The 18803-nt window shown below is 40.3% G+C and overlaps 1 protein-coding gene across 2 annotated transcripts in view; it reads left to right on the top strand.

Annotated features, from left to right (window-relative positions):
- The window catches only part of sema5ba (sema domain, seven thrombospondin repeats (type 1 and type 1-like), transmembrane domain (TM) and short cytoplasmic domain, (semaphorin) 5Ba), a 155699-nt gene that overhangs the window by 93137 nt on the left and 43759 nt on the right, over window positions 1–18803 (top strand). For both annotated transcript variants that reach the window (XM_044015138.1, XM_044015129.1), the window contains 4 exons: window positions 8543–8605; window positions 9311–9409; window positions 9530–9743; window positions 14882–15167. In XM_044015138.1, the coding sequence (XP_043871073.1) occupies window positions 8543–8605; window positions 9311–9409; window positions 9530–9743; window positions 14882–15167 (662 nt within the window). The remainder of the gene's footprint in view (window positions 1–8542; window positions 8606–9310; window positions 9410–9529; window positions 9744–14881; window positions 15168–18803) is intronic.

The raw sequence follows: 18803 nt of genomic DNA, 5'->3' as shown, positions 1-18803 counted from the left end.
TAGACATGATGAACACGGCCTGCTGAAATTTAAAAAAATGTGAATCAAGAACAATGGTGATTTAAATTACTTTTTAATGTGGCATGGTTGTTGGTACAAGACATGCTGGTCTGGGTATTTCAGAATTATCTTATGGGATTTTCACATCTCGTCGGCAGCACTTGTTGACTCCGAAGGTCAGAGGAGAATGACCAGACTGGTTCAAAGTGATAAAATAGCAATAATAATAACTCTCAACAGTAACTCAAGTAACCACAATTACTTGTTACGACTGAGGTGCGCAGTAAAACCATCCCTGAACGCACAACACATTGAACGTTGAAGCAGATGGACAACAGCAGCAAAAGACCATGCAGGGTGCCATCACTCCTTCTGTTTTAATAGGTGTGCTGTGTACCTAATTCCTAATGAAGTGGCCGGTGAGTGCATACAAATTACAAAATAAGAAATACATCAATGGTTGCCAATGGGAATAGGATATGTCAGAGGATCCTCTTATGGAGAATCTGACCCACTGTAGAAAAGCTGTAACGCTGATTTAGAAGATGGGGGTGGAGAGGATTTCCACAACAGAAGAATTATTCAATTAAGAACAGGGAGGTGAAATTTTTAGGTGCTAGAGGGACACATTTTGTTGTGTGTGTGTGTATGTGTGTGTGTGTGTATCTGGGTAGTGAAATGATGTTCAGTTTCCTCATGAATGCATACTGTATCTGTGCCTCTGTGGAAAAATGAAACATTTTCAGAAGGGCAGCCACACTTAAATATACATTGAACTGAGCTCTGTGACTTAAAACTGCACTGGGTGTACAGTATTTATGTAAATGCTGCTTTTCATGCTTGAAGTTGAGCTGAAGTGGCACAAGTTCATGTAAAGGATCATTTACATGGCGGAAAGAGTGTCTCCTGCTGCTGCCAGTCTGTGCTGCTGTCTGCACACATAACTGTTCTCCTTGACAATGTGAACATTTAGTGAGAACACTTGAAATTGTGTTTGCTGGAGTGAGTCAGGTCAATCCACTGGACTGGGACTGCAGCCAATGCAGGCATTTCCCCCCTAAATGTTTTATTTAGTGTCAACTCTACAAAGATTGTATTTCCAGGACTATACGTCAGTGTCGCTTTCTGCTTCATTAAAGCGCTGACATCAACATTGTCCGTGTGTAAAATGCAAATGAAAACACATATTGTAAATTTTGATTAGTTTTGATTTGAATGGAATGCACTCTGTATGTAAAGCACACTGAAAAGTGCTATATAAACTACATTGTATTACTATTATTATTATTACTACTACTGTAGCTCATCAGGTAAATAAACAGCAGTCGACAGTTAAAGAATGCAATCACAGAAGTGAATTCAAGCAGAGGTGTGGAGAGAAAATGGTTCATATACAGTTCAGTGAGATTTGGCCCGTGCGTCACAGATTTCAGGTTCAGCTGTCACAGTTTGAAACTACATGCTGGGGTTTACAAAATGCTAACCAACCCTGAAGAATCACACTGATGCTTAGTACCGAAGGATGGACATTTCCAATGACATTCTCGATGACGCTGCATTTTATAGCTCCCAAGCAAACATGCAACCCATCAGACTTTCCTCCTATGTCAGCAGATTTTCAAGATCTCTGCAAAATTCTGTCCAAACGTTAACATCTGGAAGGTCACTGCTCATCCAATGATGAGGTGAAGTGAGATTTGACATACCCGTCAGGCCATAACATGAAAATGTGATATACTGTGCACACTATTTCAACTTAAAGAATTTATCAGATATGATAACATTTATATATGATTAGATAATGGGTTTTTTTTTTCCTCTCAGATGGGTCTGCCATTTTTAGACTGGTTTTATGTCATGATAACTCATGGTGTCATGAGTAATACACACAGATACTTTCCTGTGCTATGCCACACGTGCATAATATATAGCTCAACACCGTGGTTTTCTCTAAAACTCATGGGGAACACAAAATATTTCCACACCGGTGATTTCAGAGAAGTGGGAAGGGGTTCTAGTGCGGTCGATGTGTCGCTCAAATCAGCAGTTGCCATGGTTACTATTAGTTGGCAGCTTCAGGTTAGCAGGAGGAGATAACGTCTAGTTGTGCTACAATGGCTACAAACACAACACTGTGTTACTTTCCTCTCTAACACACAGACAGGACGTCACATTGGGGGTGTGGTTAAATCCCAAAGTCGAGATTGTTGCGTCGTTTCGAACAATATTCAATTTAAAATTGAGAGCTTGTGAGACTCCAATTAGCCATGTTGTTTTTTGTGTGAAAATTGAGGCACCAGGATCACACAGGTGCCATGAATACCACAGAACAGCTTCCTTTACTTCCCAATTGGATATTTATAGCAATAGTTCATATTTTATTAATATTGTGGTAGTGACCAATAGACAGATTCCAATATAAAAATGCCTTTAGCAACTGTCTTAAATAACAAGTCAATGTTTGTGTTGCACTAGTGCACTGGCTGATGAATTAATAATGTACACGTGCACTGCAATGGATGTACCAAGGTAACTGTATACTGTATAAACAATAATTGCCTTATATTATATCCAAGATATTTACAGTGGATCACAATATAGCTCACCATTAAATAAACTCATCTATGTACGTGCTTCTTCCTCCGCTTGCACATAATTGATTAGGATTTCAGGCTCTTTTGTACACAAGTCATTTTTTGCCCCTGGGCTGGAGACAGTCATAGCCACAGGCATAAAGCTGAGACAACATACATAATGCACATCCATTAAGCTACAAATTTAAGTTTGAGTTTCTGTAGTTTAAACATCCACTATCGTTTTTGTTTTGTTTTTTTGTCCAAAGTAGAAGATTGTGAGATTTTTATAAAATGGCTGCGGAGAATAAATATGTGGAAGGCAAAGTGACGGAGCACTGACTTTGCCTTTGTTTAAAAATAGCATTTCAAATCACTTTGCATACCAGTCACTGACACATACCCTGCAATGATTTCAATTATATTGGAAATATGTAGTAAAATGTATTCAATACAGTGTTTTAAGGCTAAGGCTGAACAATCATTTTCAAATTGAAATTGCAGTATGAAACAATGTCAGCAGTAAATTGCAAAGGATGTAACTTAATTGTTCAATTTTTTTTAGTTGTTTTATGCAAATTCATAAAATAAAATGCACAGATGTTGTACACATTTGATATATTTAACTTATTCTGGCATTATAGTGCAGTACAATAGTTTACACACAAAATTGCAATCAAATTGCAATAGCCAGAAATTGCAATTACACATTTTCTACAAATTCCTCAGCCCTTTTTCCAGCATCACAATATTTACTAGTGTATATAATGAGTGTAAGATGCATCATCACAGTTTTTGCATTTATTTTCAGCGGCGTTTACTCCACCACCTCCAACTGGGCACCAGTCTGTGCCAAAATCTGCCATATTGTCAAGTTAAGACTTTACAGTATGTGATATCTAAAAGTGAAACATTGATATAGTGTTGGATGTGGGCTGTTACCTAAAATAGCTGATTAGCTAGATGGAGTGATGGAGGCAGAGTTTATAAAAAAAAAAGTAGTGAGAGAGGGCTGTAAAAGATCAACAACACGAGAGTGTGAGATGCTTTGAAGAGAGTGCACCTTGGGTGGGTAGGTGGGTGGGTGGGTGGGAATGCAGAAAAGAGTTGTATTTTATTCTCTTGTGTGAATAGTGAAGGCTGCAGTGAAGTGTAGCAGGTTGAGTGTGGAGGAAATCATGGGGGGGCCCGTCACATGGTGGAAATCCTCCTCCCTTCTTATAAATATTTGCTCCAATGTTAAAATTAAACCATGAAATCAAGAGAAATATAACTTCCCAAAATACTTTCTAAGTTCTTCTAAATGTTCATTATTGATCCTTACAGAGCTATAACCCTCAGAGAATGGGCTATTACAGAGTTCAAAGCTGGACATACTTATGTCCCCATTTTCGAGCTTTAATCGTGTATATGTTGCTTGAAATGTTGCTTGTCACACAACCTAATAATATTCCTCTTTTTCCATTTCCTTGTGAATTCTAGAGGTTGCTTGCTATGCCCTCAAATCTACTTTGAGATGTTAGATTACTAATCGTGTACATGGGGAAGTTGCATCCAATCAAGAGGTGTATGATTGTTTCAATGTCCTGCCCCACCCCAACATGACCTACAATTCAGATATATTAATTCCATCACGGGGATGAGCCTGCGTCTCTCATGGTCTCTCCCTCCTCCGCCGCTCCGCCGGCGTGGCCTCATTTCAGAAAATGTCCTTATCACCGTCATCATATTCCTCAGAAACACCAATCTGTCACAACAGAGCAGGCTGCCTGTTCTGTTAAGCTACAATATGTCATCATTGTAATGCACACTCAGTGGCGTTGGCTACTCTAAAAGCCAATCATTATGGTGACAACACTGTTTCTCACAACTTTACGACTTGGAAGTAATATCTGTTGCGCATAATAGGCTATAGTTTGGATGTTGAAATTATTAGTCTCCGTGTTCAAGAAATAGTCCCATTTATATACACAAACACACACACATATACATATATATACTCTATATCTTTAATACAGTAAGGTCAACATCCACTGCACAGGTTTAAAAACTCTTCACTGTCCCAAGTGCCAGACAGCTCCTATTCAAACAACCATTACTCCCTTGACATTCTTATTTACAATATTCATGAGTTATAATTAGTTGTCACACATGATGTTAGTGGTGTGTCAGTGAGAGGCAACCTTATCAACACAGCACCACATTTCAGGAACAGCGTTTGCTGCCTTCACTGCTCACTTTACTTCATTAGCGTTTCCTGCTCTCCATCTCTCTCCCTCTCTCTCCGTTTCGCGTGGAAATAGAATTCATTTTGGAGCCCGGTCACAATCTCTCTTCACTAAAAAGTGATGAATCCTCATTCCTGCTGTACTAATTGTGTTTCTGGAAATGTATGCACACCCACTCACCCATAAGAGATGCCTGCGGCGAGATATTCTTGTGTATGAGGAGTGCTGAAACTGAGAGAAATTAGATGTCAGGTTTGGAGGGGATGCGGTGCACATGGTTGTTGCCTTGCTAATAGATGGAAATGAACTCTAACACACATCTATGGCTACAGGCACAAATAATAAACAGGCTCCGTGGCCTTGGGCTTTATTCAAGCATGTAAAATGTTTGTAACTCATCTCAGTGAGACTTTTTAATTGTCTGGTATTTTGTGCTTTTGGGGCCACTTTTTGATTTTCTTTCTTCATATGATTACTCTTAATACATTTACATCTTCAATTCTAGTACTGATATTTGTATATTGACTGTCCCTGTTTATTCAGATGCTAGCCTGTGTCACTCATAACAAGCACATCTAAGGACTGTGCAAATGATAGAAATACTGACTGTGCTATGGTGCCAAAAAACCTCTTAACCCTCATTACGACTCCTCCATCAAATTATAGTCGTGGTCCTAATGTCCACTGGATAGAAAGCTTATTATGTTTGAACAGTTAGTCGTACAGGAATGTTTCCAAAATGTTTGGGGGTGTTTGCCGACAATCTATGTCAGTAGCGTTTTATTTTATTTTATTGCGATTTTTAAGAGAAGTGACAACCAAAAAATCAAATGTGGATGTCACTCTGTAATGATACAGAAAAAACCTTGTCCTGTAATCATAGTGCACAAAAGCAAACTTGATTGAACTGCTTAAGATGCCAGTGCTTGCTGAACGTAAAAGTGAATCAGTGTGCGTTATTTTAATTGTGATTTAATTTGGCATTTCTGTTCGTTAGGTTGTGGTCATTTTCAGTGAAATAATAAATGCTGCATCCTTCCCACACACTGTGCTGCCTTTATTCAGGCTATTCATGGTTTAGTACAGAAAGAAGGTATTTGAGAGACAGAGACAGGATGTGGATGCAAAATCGGTATTCTCACAGGCTTCGTGTGAGTGTGGCTTTGTTCCAAAGTGGTGTGAAGAAGAAGAGACGGACGGGGAAAGGAGGGGAGGAGAGAGGAGAGGAGGGGGGCACTTTTTGGTGAAGGTCAGCGGGTTAAGCCGAGAGGAATCCTTGGAGACGGGGTCTTGCCAAAAAGATGGTAATGCCCCAAGCAATGATTCATTGCGAAGGCATCCGTGTGTGTGTGTGTGTGTGTGTGTGTGTGTTTACAATGACGTCATCTCATCCGTCCCTGGGCTGTCAGGGTCTGACAGGCAGGGGCTGTGGAGGAGCAGCGTTTTCATTTCAACAGGCAAAATGATGGACTGCCGCGGAGGGGGCGGAGCTGCTCTCTGAATGGCAGGTGCCATGCTGTTCACTGTGCCCATGGGAAGTGGATTTGTGGATTATTGACTGTCTGAGCACTATTTGGCGAGCGCTGCCACGACGAGCTGATCTCCTGCAGAGCACATTAACTACTCTATAGTATTTTTATTTCTTAATTTACTTTGTGTTCAGTGTCTGTAGCTCAAGTTTCATTTTAATCACAGTGTGCTTTATATAGCTGTCCCCTGCTACGGCCTCTCTCTCTTCAGTGCTGTCTGAAGCAGGTTAATTGAAGGGGGTCTGCTGTGGGAGGCAGGGAGGGGAGCTGTAACTATCAATATGGACCAGAACCTACTTACTGTTGCTGTACCAGCTGCAGGAGCTAAACATAGCTTTATAGCACTAATGAAACTGTCTTAGTCTCCACCTCTAACCTGTTCTTACATAAGGTTGTAGGTTGTAAAGTTTTATTTGGCTTTTAATGTGTGGCTGAGCCTGGTCGCTTGAATCAATATTTATACATAAATAAGTGTACATTTCTTATATTACTGTCATGTTTCGCTCATGACAAACACAAAGAAGTATTATTATTGGACACTGTGGCGCCTTTCAGCACTTTTGCTCAGCCCACAGCTGTCCTGTCCTGTCCTCACCTTTCTCACCAACCTTGTTTTTTAAATGAAGAAAGAAGTGTGTAACTAGTCTGTGGGCCAACTAGCAGCAAATAACCTGATATTTTCCCCAGGAGTTGTGGTCACTAAAGACTGCAGCAACAGTGGTAAAGGCAAGACAATTTGCTTCTTTAGAGCATCACATAATGTAACACATAGGTAAGTTTTAGATAAGTGTCTTGTTTTTCTAACCTGTTTGTACGTGTATTCCTTGAAATTGGGACCCGCACCTCACTGCCATCTCATTTTTGAAAAAGTGTTTTTCACCAGTATTCAAAGGACCTTATAATAGACTGGCCTGAGAGGGATTCACCCATTGGAGCATGTGTGGCACTGGGATAGAAGGACATTTTTTTGCATTTGAAGGAGCCCTTGAAATTAGACTAGTGCCGGTGATGACACTTCCATTTGTATAATCATAGCTGAAGTGCGACATGATCTGTGTAATCATCAAGTTCTCATTTATACTCTTTGAATCCCAATTAGATTCTGAAACTTTACATTCTGCTCTAAGGATCTGAAAGGTTAAAAAGTGACTGTAACAAGTGACTTTTGTTAGCTGAAACCTCTTGGTTAAATGCATTTTTAAAGACATAGGTGTTTCAGAATAGCTGTGCATGGTGGCGATCTTATAAAGTTTTTTTTATTATTATTTCCATGGAGTTTATGGTTTGTTTGAGTTCCCCTTTTGGCTCCTGTAGTACTGACCCAGTTTAGTATTGACTCTTGGTTGGCCTCAGTTGGCAGACTCATCCTGAATGTTGGGTCTCAACTTTGTCCCACTGCCCAATATTGTGGGCAGAGCAGTTTGCTAGATTTAGATAATTATCAGCAACTGTTTGCACGTGCATGGCAATAATCCACCTTAGAGAGGACAGTAAATAAAGAACAACATGAATATATAAAAGTAGGAAGGTGTCATATATACTTTTTAATAAGTGAAGCTTACATGGGCAGCAAGATCACAGTGGGGGGCCGGGGTGGTGGTGTAAAATGAGGCCACTGACACACAACGGGGCTCCCCTGGCACCTTACATATCATGCCAGAAAAGGGGGACATCAATCCTCTTAACCAGAGCCAGGGTTGCTCTGTTCACCAGGCAGCATGTGTGTGCACATGCATCAGTGTGTTTGCAGTGCAGTCGTGCAGTGCTGCTGCCTGCATCCATAATTAAGCCCAAGACACAACCATCAACAGGAATTGGCCGGTAATAGTGAAGGGGGTGGGGGTTGGGGTAGGCGGGGTGGGGCAGGAGTGGAGGCGAGTGCTGCAAACTTTCAGATGTAGAGCGGGAATAAAAGAAGGAGAGGGTGGAGAGAAATCTATTTACATGCTAATGCCATCCTCAGCCCTTCAACTGCCTCGTTGGGTACCTTGCCCATTACCCTCGAATAAGCTCTTGGCTGGCAAAGTGGTCGCCATGTTTACACAATAAACAAACAGCAAAACAGCAATGAGGTTCGAGTCTTTTCATGCATTTTTTTTTTGTGATTGCCTACATAACTAGCAACAGTTGTTGCAAAACTGTTTTGTAGTATGTGAAGGACTCAGCTGACTGCTTTTCTGGCTTCTGGACTTTTTTTGTTTTTGTTTCCTAGGCAACAGAATGGGCACCGGACGAGGAAACCAGGAGATCCTGTCAGAGCAAAGGCAAAACAGAGGTAACCTCGATTTCGCCCCCAATTACAGCACTTCATGTCAGCACTGCCTGGCTTACAGAGAGGCCATCTTGATATCTTCTGGGTTTTGTGGTCAGGTCCTTATGTGCCCCGTGGGAGGGCTCTGTACAACAAGTATTTTAGATGCTTCAATCCTTGAGTTGTTTTCTTTCCTTAGAGAGGGAAAGAGGGCAACAGGAAAGGATGGAAAATATGCAAAACAGCTTAGAGCAAGAGAGTGATTTACACAAAAGAACTTTATTTCGAATATGTCTGATAACCAATTACATAAACAGTTCCAGTCCCATGTGAACTATTTTTGAGAACTGATTGCAACATGGGTTTTTTTCTCCAATTGTCCCTATAGACCAAACGTGTGATACCAAATCTGTCCTCTTTGAAACCAGTCCCTGCAATTACCGCAGTTCTTCTTCACAAACAAAGGGGTACAATTTACCAAAAAACGATACAGAAAATGTCCAAATAAATCAATGACAAACATTTGTTCAAACATACTTGACACACATTTCTGACGTACTGTAGCGCATCTGTCAATGGCACAAATCCATTCATATTTTTGAACAAAAGACTCACAAGAGTGAACGCTGTGCCGAAAGATTATTTTTAGTAAATGTTAAAAAGTATTTATTCAACCACCTAGTGTGTAAAAATCATGTCTTTGAAAGGCTTCTGTCTACTTCCCTGCAGATCGAGTGTCAGAACTACATCAGAGTGCTGCTTGTGAACAAGACCGAGGTCATGACCTGTGGAACCAACGCTTTCCAGCCACTATGTATTACTCGAGAGGTACGGCTAAGTGTGTGTTAGTGTGTTAGTGTGTGATTGCTGTCACAAACACAGTGAAAAACACTGTAAACCCTCCTTGTTACTTCCCTTACCCTCCACGTCACTCTTCATCCTTCACAGGTGGGCAACATGAGCAGTGTGCTGGAGCGGGTGAACGGTGTGGCACGCTGTCCATATGATCCTCGTCACAATTCCACTGCAGTGGTGACAGAGAGTGGAGAGCTGTTTGCCGCCACCGTCATCGACTTCTCTGGCCGCGACCCCGTCATATACCGCAGCCTTGGTGGGATGCCCCCTCTTCGTACTGCCCAGTACAACTCAAAGTGGCTCAATGGTACAGTAACGCGGCAATAACTGCCATATGTACATTTTCCTTGGCTCACAAGGAAGAGTTCATTTGAGCATCATTTATTTCATTGTCTCCTTTTCTGCGCTGTAGCCAATGATTAATTTCATTATGACATAAGGATGCTTAATGCAGCACAGATGCTAATGCAACCCTTTCATACAAAACTAATGGTTACATTAACGTTTCAACCAACACATGTCATTTTTGCTTAGTACGTGAACAAATTTTTTTGATAAACTGTTGATTGAATTTCATTCATCTCAACTCAGGATTGGAGGATTTAGAGTGAAATGTTCTGTGAACTGAGCATAAGGACTGATGAAATATTAGTGAGAGTTAAAACATTTAGTGTTTTTTTTCCCCTTAGGATCAGTATCTTGTCTCTGCTTCATATCAGCTGTAAAAAAAAAAAAAAAAACCTAAACGAATAGGATTAGTAACCTCAACTGAGCACCAAGTGAAATTTGTAGAAAAAAAAGGACTAGTCTCTGAAAATTCCTCCTGTTACTTCAAACATTTTCCTAGGCCTGGCTGCAGCAGCACATGAGCCAAGTCTGCACTTTTGCATCCAATATAATCGTCTCTTTTGTTAGAGCCAAGCTAGATCAATTTGACATGGTTGTTTTTCAAAGGATTAGAAAGACTGTTTGGATATGAAGTTGTGTATAGAACACACAGTGCAGGTTAGACAGAGGATTGGTGGGATTCGTGGAATGGCAGGGAACATGAAATGCTGGTGTCGGTGTCAATAATCTCCCTGCTGCTGACACTGTGCCTTTATATTTGACCGTACTGGAGGCCAAATCCACTCTCACACATTCTGATGCCTGCAGAAATATTGATGGGCTTTCTGCTAGACGCTGTAGAAATCCTTTGATATGCAGAAAAGCTTAGATTATTTGATTTATTGAGCTGTATGGAGCAGTGAAATGAAAAGATTATCTGCATAACAGATGATGTTAAGTGAGAACTGGGGCATATATTAAGATCAGGGTAATTTTATGTAAAGGCAAATAGCATTAAACACAGGATAGCCTATCCGGGCCATATTTTTCTATATGATCATTTAATTTGTTCTAAATAAATCCTGTATAAAAATCTCCAAAAATTGTATCGCAATTTTCCTGGAGTCCAAGGTGATTTGAGAAAAAGAGCAAGGATCGAACTGAAGAGTTCTTGACATTTTCTGCTTCATTCGATACTGAATCATTTTCCTGTTATATGACTAATGCATTAATCAGTAACAATCAGCCCTAAATGTGTCACAGAGATAATTACATCATTCAGAACTCAGCTGTATTATGACGAGAAGTAGTTGGTGAAAGAGTTGGACTTTAGCGAGTTTGCTTAAAGGAAAATGGAGAGGCAGGAATGAATGGAAGGAAAAAAATTAGAAGGTGGAAGAGTGCCACGGTGTATGATGATGCGAGTTATGGGGCAGAGGAGAGGATGAGGATGACAGGGAAGTTGAGAAGATAGACTGAAGAGTCAGTGAGCAATGTAATTATTCCTCTCAGCGGGGAGAGGGTGAAATTACAACATGCTGCATGGGACTGCTGCTTGTGTCTGCATGTGAGTTACTGTATGCGGTTCGACTGTATGCAAACTATTTGTGCCTCCGTGTGTGTTCAAACTCTGTGTGTGCACTGCTATGTAACACACACACACACACACACACACACAGTGCTGCAAGAGGGAGAGAAATGAGTGGCAAAGTAGACTGTGTCCTCATCAGCATAATCATAAGTGGCTGCACACACAGAAACACACAAAACACACATTGCAGTCCACTCCAGCTACATAGCCACACACACACACACACACACACACACACGCACACCTGCCATCACAAAGCCTGCTTCCCTTCATGGCTGATTCTGCTAAGGATATGGGGCTATGTTCCTGCTGGATTTGGAGTGTGAATGAAAATCTAATTTCCAGCTCTAAGCCTCGCAGTTGAGGAGAACTGGAGACGGGGAGGGGGTCCTGGATCTAATTAATCTGTTCCCTAATTGGATTGGGGTCCTGCCAGGTGCTGACCAACTGTTTTCCACCGTGCACCTGAATGACATGAATCTCAATTCATATTTCTGTTATTTGCTCACAGCTTTTTAATGTAGAAAAAAAAACAAAAAGTGTGTTTTGGCGCACATGAAACTGAAGCAAGAATATCACACTGACATAACACGTGTGTATGTGTGAGCTGACTGGCATGTAGAAACTGGCAGAGAAATGAAGAGATGAAAGGATCTTTCTGAGAAAACAAAAACACATCTTTGTGTCCAGGGGTTTACACATGAATGAAAAAAGCAATTCTAAATATTATGTTCAATTTCTACCGAAAGATCCTGTTATCCTGCACACTTGTACTGTGGTGTTGTGGTCCAGCATACAAATAACCAAAGGTGGTGGTTCACTCTAAATACGATGTCTTTCTGCAGCAGCTCAATAACATTTGCTTTTTTTATTCCACGACAGTAGATGTTATCTACTTCAGTCTACACAGGGAAAACTGCGGTAAATGTATTACGATGAGATTAAATTAAACAACAATAAATAAATAAAGGCATAATGTGCAAAGCCTGCAACCTGCACCCGGCATACGTGACAGGCCTCAGTCTGAATATCAAACTCTCTGTCATTCCATTTGTCGCCTCGTCCCAGCCGTCTGTTCTGTAGCTCCACCACAGCCCCAGCATGCACCTGTAGGCTCTGAAAGGTGGTTTAGGATCTTTGCTCATCACCCCTCATATATCATGCAAAACTCCAAACATGTTTTCCTGCTGTAATTAACAATTTTAAACATGTCTCGGAACTGTCCGACCAGATCCAATCAATCTATCACGTACTCCTCATCCTCGAGCACAAACGGATCATATTTAACGTCCTCTTATGTGAATATCAATTAGTGCTGCTCATACTGTAACTCTTTGATCGAAAGTGTCATGTGACGATGGAGGCTTCACTCCTCCAGCACCCAACCAGCTTGCCAGATTGAACAGTCTGTTTACCACTCAGCAGGGTGCGGAAAAACTCTTCGCACACACATCCCTCACCCACGCAGCGTCAGTAATAATATGCTGATATATCTGTCAGCTCCATCTGCCCTTCCTCTGACACAGGTACAGTATGTATAAACACAAGAATGTAAACACACGCTTATGTGGAAGCACAATTAGCTCCACATGGCCTGTGGCTGCAGAGGAAGTAGCACCCCTGCATTATGATGGTCGTCACATGGCAGCCCTCCCTGATTTACCTGCATGCTTGTTAGCAGCAGGTTATGACTGCACTTTGTGTGTCATAAATTGAACCTTTAAAAGAGAGCTAGCTATATATATGCTCAATAAAGATTTTATGCTTCAGTAAATATAAATTGCGTTCTGTAGATATCAGTACTTCTGTGTTGTTTTGTTTTTAAATGGATTCATTCTGCTCTGGAAATGCCCGCTGTCCTCTCATATTTGAGTTTTCACCGCTGTTGTTTCTCATTGTTTGTACTTTGTGAAACTACGCAAACGGGAAAGGAAAGGAGAAAATCGGCTTCTTGTTTACACATGCCCAGTCTACCTGATAGGTCATATGATATGCATTTCTACGCATGTCAGTGTAGAAAAGACGCTCAAATGCTCATCTGAATCATTTTTTTTTTGTTTTTTTTCATCCAAAATAAAAACATAGCTGTGTTTTAGCAGTGTGACATCTTTTCAGTAATGGTTCACAACGTTTCAGTCATTCCCGAGGCTGATTGTTCCCTAAAATGTTCTCCCTTTCACCAAAAGTGTGCTCACATAGTGTGGTCAGTCCAAGATTTTTTATTTATTTTTTTTAAATAAAATGAAATGTCATTGGAAATGAAATTAAAGAGCTGCTGCAACAGCATTTCACATTTCTTAGTAGCCCCTGAAGCAAATTCCATCAAAGCTGTTAACAGATCATCTCACCAGTGTGTGTGTGTGTGTGCACGAGTGTGTGTACACACATGTGCGTGTGTACACGCATGTGTGTGTGTGCACGCGCGTGGATGACAGAGAGAGTTTATAGGTGTGCATGAATCGGTGTAAGATAAGGAATATTTCTCTCTCTGTGTTTGTGTGTGTGTGTGTGTGTGTCTGTGTGTGTGCTTGTGTTTGCTTGGCTCATATCACTTCCAGTAAATGGGTCTCAGAGGAAACCGAAGTGATAACAGCAGGAGTATTTTCATAGTGATGAAACCACGGAACACTGTCAGAACAGCATTGAGAATAGTGTCCTTTTTTTCACCATTTAGCTTTAAACTCAACGAAAAAGTGAAAGTCGAGTGTGGACTAATGAATTGTGAGTTAGTTTTAAATAAATGCTGCGTCACTTTGGTTATGCACCCATTGGAGTTTGTGTTGTTGTTTTAGAATTATCTGAAAACTTACAAGGACATGCATTTATTTACTGAAAATGTAAAAAGATTGAGACGACTAAGAAAATCCCCTCAAATAGAAAGCAATGAGGCATCAGCAGAAGTGACTGATACAAATATACTACTGTTTAAGCACAGTCGGATGCTAGATATCAAAATAAACCAAATTTCTTTAAGCTGTTACAAAGATATATAATATTAGCATTAATGCCGTGGATTTAAAACAAAAATTTGGATGCAAAGGTTTAAGCTCTTCTTTTTTTTCTTTTTTTTTTACAAAGAATGACAGTAGCATCCCATTAAAACCATGATTCATTCTGCTTTACCTGATAACCCTACTATCACGTAGGGCAATTAATCATCCCTTGCATCACCATGAGGGCAATAAAAGTGGCGTGAGCATCCAGTTACACAGACATTGCTGAGTTACCATCAAAACATCAGACAGATTTATCAGTAACCATTTTTTATCTTCTCCTCTCCGCCTCACTCTGCACCTTCCCTCATTTACACGTTTGACATTGACACTCTTTTTCAGACCATCATAAACAGGAATGCAACAGTATAATTTTGAAGTTTTTATTGCAATCAATAATAAGGAGTACAGGGGTCAAAGCAACAACATCGAGAAGATAAATGGTGCAAATATTTCTTTTTCCCCTGGAGTCCTCATGTAATGATTCCCCTCCCTTCTTCTTCTTCTTCTTCTTCTTCTTCCTCCTCCTGGCAGAGCCCCACTTCATCTCAGCCTACGACATCGGCCTCTTCACCTTCTTCTTCCTGAGGGAGAACGCGGTGGAGCACGACTGTGGCAAGACGGTCTATTCCCGCATAGCACGAGTCTGCAAGAACGACATTGGTGGGCGGTTTCTCCTGGAGGACACCTGGACCACGTTCATGAAGGCGAGGCTCAACTGCTCACGCTCCGGGGAGATTCCCTTCTACTACAACGAGCTGCAGAGCACCTTCTACCTGCCCGAGCAAGACCTCATCTACGGCATCTTCACAACCAATGTGTGAGTGAAAGTTAATGAATATTTGTTCTGGCACTGCACCTGTTTACACATGTGATGAACCTTTATGTTGCTTCTAATGCAGGAAACAATGGTTTATCATATCATTGCTAGACAATGCACACACACATATACATGTAGATATTTATAGATATGCATTCATGAAGATTTGATTTTGTGTTCTTCTTTATCACTTGGGATTTGTCACCATAAAGGAAATGCAGAATTTAGCAATAATTAAAACCTTAGACCCTATTCTAGTTAGATTTATTTAGATTTAGCATGTATGTCCATCTTAAAAAGGTCAACTGTACTGGCAGAAATGAATAATTAATATATACTGTAATTGTGTTAAAATATGAACCGTTTATTTTTTTTACCCCAAGATATGTATGTATATGTACTTTAATTTTCCCTTTGTTTTAGATTTAAATTTCAACAATATTATGCAAAAGCTTACCATGTACACATGTGCATAACAACTTACAGATCACAGTGAGAAAGGAAGAAAACCTTTAGTCACTGGTATCTGAAACTGACATTTATAGTTTTTCACATTATGAGCAGACTGTCAAACATACTGGCCGTATGTTTGACACCCCTGCCTTAGACCTTCATTGTGAACTGAAGGAATAAGCTTTGGTGTTGAGACCCTGGAAGAAATAGAGCACCATGGAGACATTCCTATTAGTTAGGTGCTTCCAATATGATGAAGTCTTTGACACTGATGGTGGTGATGAGGAGTTGAACACATCTTATGCGTGGCTTTGGGTTTGACAGATGAAGGAGGATGGATGGCATTTTGGGAAGGATGGACTATATGGCGAAAAACACTATCTCAATAAAACATCATTTATAATCGTGATAAATGTCAGATAAATAAAGATTGATTTTGTGCCTGAGTGAAAGTTGAAGGAACAGAAAATGAAAGAGAAACATTTCACACATCTTTGGCTGCACCGTGCACACTCTGATTATCTCTTGTTATGTTGTGTTATTCTCCACATCCTGGGCGGAGGTGGGTCACACAGTGATGATGCTGCTGAAATGACAGGTTAAGAGTGACTGGCATGTTGGTTCTGACACAGGTTGAGCTTCTATTCTTGTGACTTAGGAGGCGTGAGTCCTCAATCTGAGCTTTGACCAAGCTTCATTTGTTACCATTAGAGCTCTTAGTTTGCTCCATTCCTGTGGCTGTCTGAGCCACTTGTTGAGCCATCTTCATCCATTTGCCACTTTATTTTTTGAGTTCACATTTTTTGTCTGTGAAATACTGTGCCACACAGCTCAACTTTGAGCAGGCGCTTTATCCAGGAAAGTAATTGGAAGAAGTAGTTGCAGCTGAGTAGTTGATCCATTTATCTTGTCATTATAACAGCATTCCAAGGTCAGACTGTGGGATTTAGTTTGGTGTTCATGCAAATGAGGTTTCAAGAATTTGTCTTTGATTCAGTTCATACTATCTGTAGCAATCTGTCACCACAGAGTCAGACAAGCTAAAAAAAAGACCAATGTCATCTTTTTTTCCCCCCTTGGAACAGGAAAAGATTTTGATGAGAATTCATTGAAATAACAGGATCTCATTTCCCCCATTGCATATCCTGCCACAGTTTATTTCATCTGTAAAGGAAGAAATGATTTGTCAGCACATTGTTCATTACTCAAAGATGATTTAATGTATCTCATTACTTATAATTACTCGTTTCAAAAGCCCATTACCTTGATAATTACACCTTTGGGAGCAGACAAAATGTGCAGTTGCATACTTTTCCTAAAAAGCTTAGCTCAGATCGAGGAATAATAAAATTGGTAACCTGGCACAGGCTCTACTATCGCTATTATTTCAATGTTATTTCATGTAGAGGAGAAAAGTCTTGACATTTAGACGACTGCCGTGTCTGTATGTCTGTGACGGAAGATGGAAATGAATGCAAAGATTAGGGTGGATGCACTTGGACATCATTTCATCTCAAGTTACTCTCTGAACAAATCAGTCATAGTAGATGTGTGCTTCGTGCACACAGCACAAACGGAGAACAAAGCAGTATATGAGCATTTTAAATGTAAAATCACTGTAATGTGATACTTCTCCATGCATTGCTCCTCAACAATGTCGGATAGATGAACAGAGCCAGCTGCAGCTGTGCTGAAAAAGCCTTTTAATACCAACAAGAATATTAATGTGGGGCAGTGACAGACACACCAAAACCCATTTTCATTTTAGCCCTCAGATTCCATCACTTCAGTTGTTTTTTTGTTTTTTTCCACTGTAACATTTTCCCCCATACAGACAGACTTTTTTTTTTTTTTTTTTTTTTCCGAGGGTTTAGAGCCTCCCTGCTGCTGTTAATGATCAGTGTGTATGCATGCAGCGCTCAGCCGAGCTGGATATACTGACTGACTCACACTGCCTCTGGTGTTTGATTGCTCCAAGTGGGGGTATCACAGACTTCATTACAGAGACAAAAACACTGAGAGCCAAGCTGTGTAGTTTTGTGCTTTTTTTTCATGTTAAGTGAAAGTGTAAGTGCATCACATTTAAGTCTAACATGTCAAGATACTGCTGGCTACACTGCCGATTAAAAAGTATTCATGTTTCCCAGAGGACGGCTACTCCTGATCTTTCATCTAAAGTCACCACCAGTTCAAAATTCCAAAATAATTCTACTCATATAACTTTTCATATTGACTCTTCTTTAATGCCTCTGAGATGCTGATGCTTTTTTAATTAAATGCGAGTGTGATGAAATTCTGTGCACATTCCTGCCCTCCAGAGGATAATTTATTCTCATGCACAGAAATCACTAAATAACAAAGACACAATGAGACTGATCGTGTCGTCTTAGGCTGGGGGCCACACTGTATGTGTGCAAGTCACTGCAAAATCGACAGTGGAAAGCTACATTCAGATTATTGTCCACTTTGTTCAACTTGATTCAAATACAATTGATTACAGATCGGATTTCATGGTTCAAATTCATGACTACGAGTGTCTTGCATCTGATTTTTATATCAACGCAACTGCTCTCTCAAATGGCACGTTTGCAGAAGAGTCAAATTTGTAAGACCACACGGTATTGAAGTGGGTAAAATATAAGATAAGATGTACCATTATTGATCCACCATAAGAACGAAAGCTATCACAGTGAATTTTATGGATGAGATTTAGCTTAGTATATCTGATCTAGTACCACATGCTAACATGTCACTAATCTTATTTTAAAATTGATCATATTTCTGTGTCAAAAACATTTCATTTGGATGAAAAGTGGTCTGTGCTTAACCAAAATGATGTTTTATCACATTTATTTATCTGTCCATCATGTCACAATAACAACACTGGCTGTGCTTGTTTCAAGGCAAAGCATTCATTGAGTCGCAGTCCTTTCAATCCTCTCATTCAATGTCAAATATTAGCAGGACCGGTGGATGCACAGTTCATATTGTAGATTCTTGGCATTTAAAAGTGTATTATTTATGTTTTATTTAAGTCAAACTCTATGTAAAACCAGTCAGCAGCTCCACAGCAGACATGCTCCTTGTGTGAATAGAGGTGCATGAGATGAAGCACATCAGCAACACAACAGTCACACTGCACATGAGTGGCCCAAGCCTTACAACGTAGGAAAATGTGGCTTT

This window comes from Solea senegalensis, linkage group LG2 (assembly GCF_019176455.1).
Source record: "Solea senegalensis isolate Sse05_10M linkage group LG2, IFAPA_SoseM_1, whole genome shotgun sequence".
Classification (NCBI taxonomy): Eukaryota; Metazoa; Chordata; class Actinopteri; order Pleuronectiformes; family Soleidae; genus Solea; species Solea senegalensis.
Note: the sequence above shows the minus strand (reverse complement) of the source record. Positions and strands in the feature narration are given on the sequence as shown.